Source organism: Salvelinus sp. IW2-2015, unplaced genomic scaffold (genome assembly GCF_002910315.2).
Source record: "Salvelinus sp. IW2-2015 unplaced genomic scaffold, ASM291031v2 Un_scaffold963, whole genome shotgun sequence".
Classification (NCBI taxonomy): Eukaryota; Metazoa; Chordata; class Actinopteri; order Salmoniformes; family Salmonidae; genus Salvelinus; species Salvelinus sp. IW2-2015.
This window is the reverse complement of record NW_019942666.1, coordinates 15,513-18,915: the sequence shown is the minus strand read 5'-3', so window position 1 is coordinate 18,915 and position 3,403 is coordinate 15,513. Positions and strand designations below refer to the sequence as shown.

General features: G+C 37.1%; 1 protein-coding gene across 1 annotated transcript in view; it reads left to right on the top strand.

Moving 5' to 3' along the window:
- Positions 1-2,256: 2,256 nt before the first annotated feature.
- LOC112069289 (zinc finger protein 239-like) overlaps positions 2,257-3,403 on the top strand; it is a gene marked incomplete at its 3' end in the record, with an annotated part of 5,813 nt that continues 4,666 nt past the window's right edge. The window contains exon 1 of the mRNA XM_070438497.1: positions 2,257-2,956. Within this exon, the coding sequence (XP_070294598.1) occupies positions 2,629-2,956 (328 nt within the window). The remainder of the gene's footprint in view (positions 2,957-3,403) is intronic.

Sequence of the window (3,403 nt, the reverse complement as noted above, 5' to 3'; positions counted from 1 at the left end):
ATGTAGTGTATATATGACAACTAGGTTCTATCACTGCTCCTACATGGTTGTAACAATACATATGTAGATGTTAAATAATCGAACAGATGGTCTATAACTGCTCCTACATGGGTGTACAATACATCATGTAGATGTATATATGACAGACTAGGTCTAAGTACTGCTCCTAGCAGGGTGTAACAATACATGCATGTAGATGTATATAATGAAACAGCTAGGTCTAATACTGCTCTCTACACTGTGTAACAATACACTCATGGTGATGTATAAATATGAACAGACTAGGTCTATACTCTCCTACGATGGTGTAGACAGATACAGTCAATGTAGATGTATATAATGAACAGACTAGGTGCTAATACTGCTCCTACAGATGGTGTAACAATACATATATGTTAGATGTATATAATGAACAGAGCTAGGTCTATTACCTGCCCTACAATGGTGTAACAATCATCATTGTAGATGTATATAATGAACAGACTATAGGTTCCTAACTGTGCCTACAATGGTGTAACAATACCATCCTGTAAGTGTATATAATGAAACAGACTTAGGTCTATACTGCTCTACACGGGTGTAACAATACATCATGTCGATGTATAATAATGAACAGACTAGGTTCTATACTGGCTCCTAACAGGTGTAACAATTACATAATTAGATTTGTAATAAATGAAACAGACTAGGTCTATACTTGCTTCCTACATGGTGTAACAATACATCATGTAGATGTAATATAATGACAGACTAGGTCTATACTGCTCCACATGGTGTAACAATACATCATGTAAGATGTATATAATGAAACAGACTAGGTCTAACTGTCCTACATGGTGTAACAATACATCATGTTAGATGTATATAATGAACAGACTAGGTCTATACTGCTCCTACATGGTGTAACAATACATCATGTAGATGTATATAATGAACAGACTAGGTCTATAATGCTCCTACAGGGTGTAACAATACATCATGTAGCATGTATATAATGAACAGACTAGGTTCTATTACTGCTCCTAAACACGGTGTAAAAATACATCCATGTCGATTGTATATAATGAGCAGAAACTAGGTCTCTACTGCTCCTACATGGTGTAAAATACATCATGTCGATGTATATAATGAGGCAGAACTAGGTCTCGACTGCTCCTACATGGTGGTAACAATACATCATGATAGATGTATATAATGAACAGACTAGGTCTCATACTGCTCCTACAGTGTAAGCAATACATCATGATGATGTAATAATGAATGCAGATAAGGTCTATACTGCTCCACATGGATGTAACAATAACATCATGTAGATGTAATATAATGAACAGACTAGGTCTATACTGGCTCCTAAGGGTGTAACAATACATCATGTCGATGTATAATATGAACGGACTAGGTCAATATACTGCTCCTACAAGGTGTAACAATACATCATGTCGATGTAATATAATGAACAGACAGGTCTATACTGCTCCTACCAAGGTGTAAAATCATCTGTCGATTGTATAATAATGAACAGACTAGGTCTATACTGCTCCTACACGGTGTAACAATACATCATGTAGATGATATAATGAAACAGACAGGTCTATACTGCTCGTACAAGGTGTAACAATACATCATGTAGATGTATATAATGAACAGACTAGGTTCTTACTGCTCTACAGGTGTAAAATACATCATGTAGTGTATTATGAAAGACTAGGTTCTATACTGCTCCTACATGGTGTAACAATACATATGTAGATGTACACTACCGTTCAAAAGTTTGGGTCACTTAGAATGTCTTGTTTTGGAAAGAAAAATCAAATTTTTGTCCAATAAAATAACATACAAAATTTGATCAGAAATAACAGTTTAGACATTGTTAAATGGTTGTAAATGACTATTGATGTATTGTTACACCATGTAGGAGCAGTATAGACCTAGTCTGTTCATTATATACATCTACATGATGTATTGTTACACCATGTAGGAGCAGTATAGACTTAGTCTGTTCATTATATACATCTACATGATGTATTGTTACACCACGTAGGAGCAGTATAGACCTAGTCTGTTCATTATATACATCTACATGATGTATTGTTACACCATGTAGGAGCAGTATGTACCTACAGTTGCTTGCTAATTATTTAGATTTAGTTTGACTGAATGAAACTGCCTTAAATGTGCTGTGGTAAACATTTTTTATTCACACTAATCGATCAACACATTCATGTCATTGTATGTCTCAATATAATAGTATTATTTAATTAAATCCATTTAAAAGAATCTTTGTCTGAAAATAAAATATGATCCTCAACTGCGTTTCCCCTCCAGTCAGCAGACGGCGATGTGCGTCTTTCAGGCGATGCTGCCAGCGTGACGTATAATCTAGTGGACGGTTCTTCATAAACAGCTCGTCAACCACCTCGGTAGCTTGCTAGCCAACATAGCCGAAAGATTCAAGCTATTTATACGCTTTCGGTGTATATTAGGTACTGTGTTTTAGACTCACTTCTGTCGTATCAACTTGTTAACCTATTTAATATTACGTTATTTTGTATTAGTCAACTATAGTAGCTGGCTGGTTAAGTTAGCACTAGCCTAGTCGCTAATGATAGCTAGCTAACATCACCGACCATGAGGTCAGTAAACTACTCCCCTCTCGTTAAAGAAGAGGAGGTCTGCTGGACAGAGAAAGAAGCTCTGGGGCTGAACATTGTCGTGAAAGAGGAGAAGGAAGAGGAGGATGTCACAGTAAAACAAGAAGTAGAGGGTGAGGCTGTTACGGTGAAACAAGAAGAGAAAGACGTTTCAGTGAAAGAAGAGGAAGACGCGTTCAGAGTGAAAGAGGAGGAAGATGTTACAGTGAAAGAAGAGAATGCAGTTTTTGGAGTGAAGAAGGAAGGGGAGATTACTGTCACATTGAAAGATGAAGATGAGGAGATTGGAGATCTGATTAACACCAGTAAGTACCGCCTTAAATTCGTTTTTTACTTTCGATATTCGGAGTTGGCTCGTCAATACCTCTTCAACGGAGGGCCCAGGATGATGACTGATATGTCTAGAATCAGACGACATAGAGAACAAGCTACCCCTTGTTTTCTCCGTTCCGTTTCCAAAAAGTGACTTAACATATTTATTTGAGAAGGGTCTATCTGCTGACCGCAGACTGGGGGGCACGGCATGTAGTGATTTTCATGTAGTGATGTTTTACTACACACCGTGCCCCCCAATAGTGCATACCGTAGAGAGATACAACACCTACTGATAACCTACTGGAGTGACCTAGAAATATAAAACCAAATGATACATCCTACTGTAATTGCATGAGAAAATAATGGTACCCGTGTCACAGTAAGGACAAACCTTACATACATTCATTGAGGTTTTCTTATTCCTTTATTATTTCTAC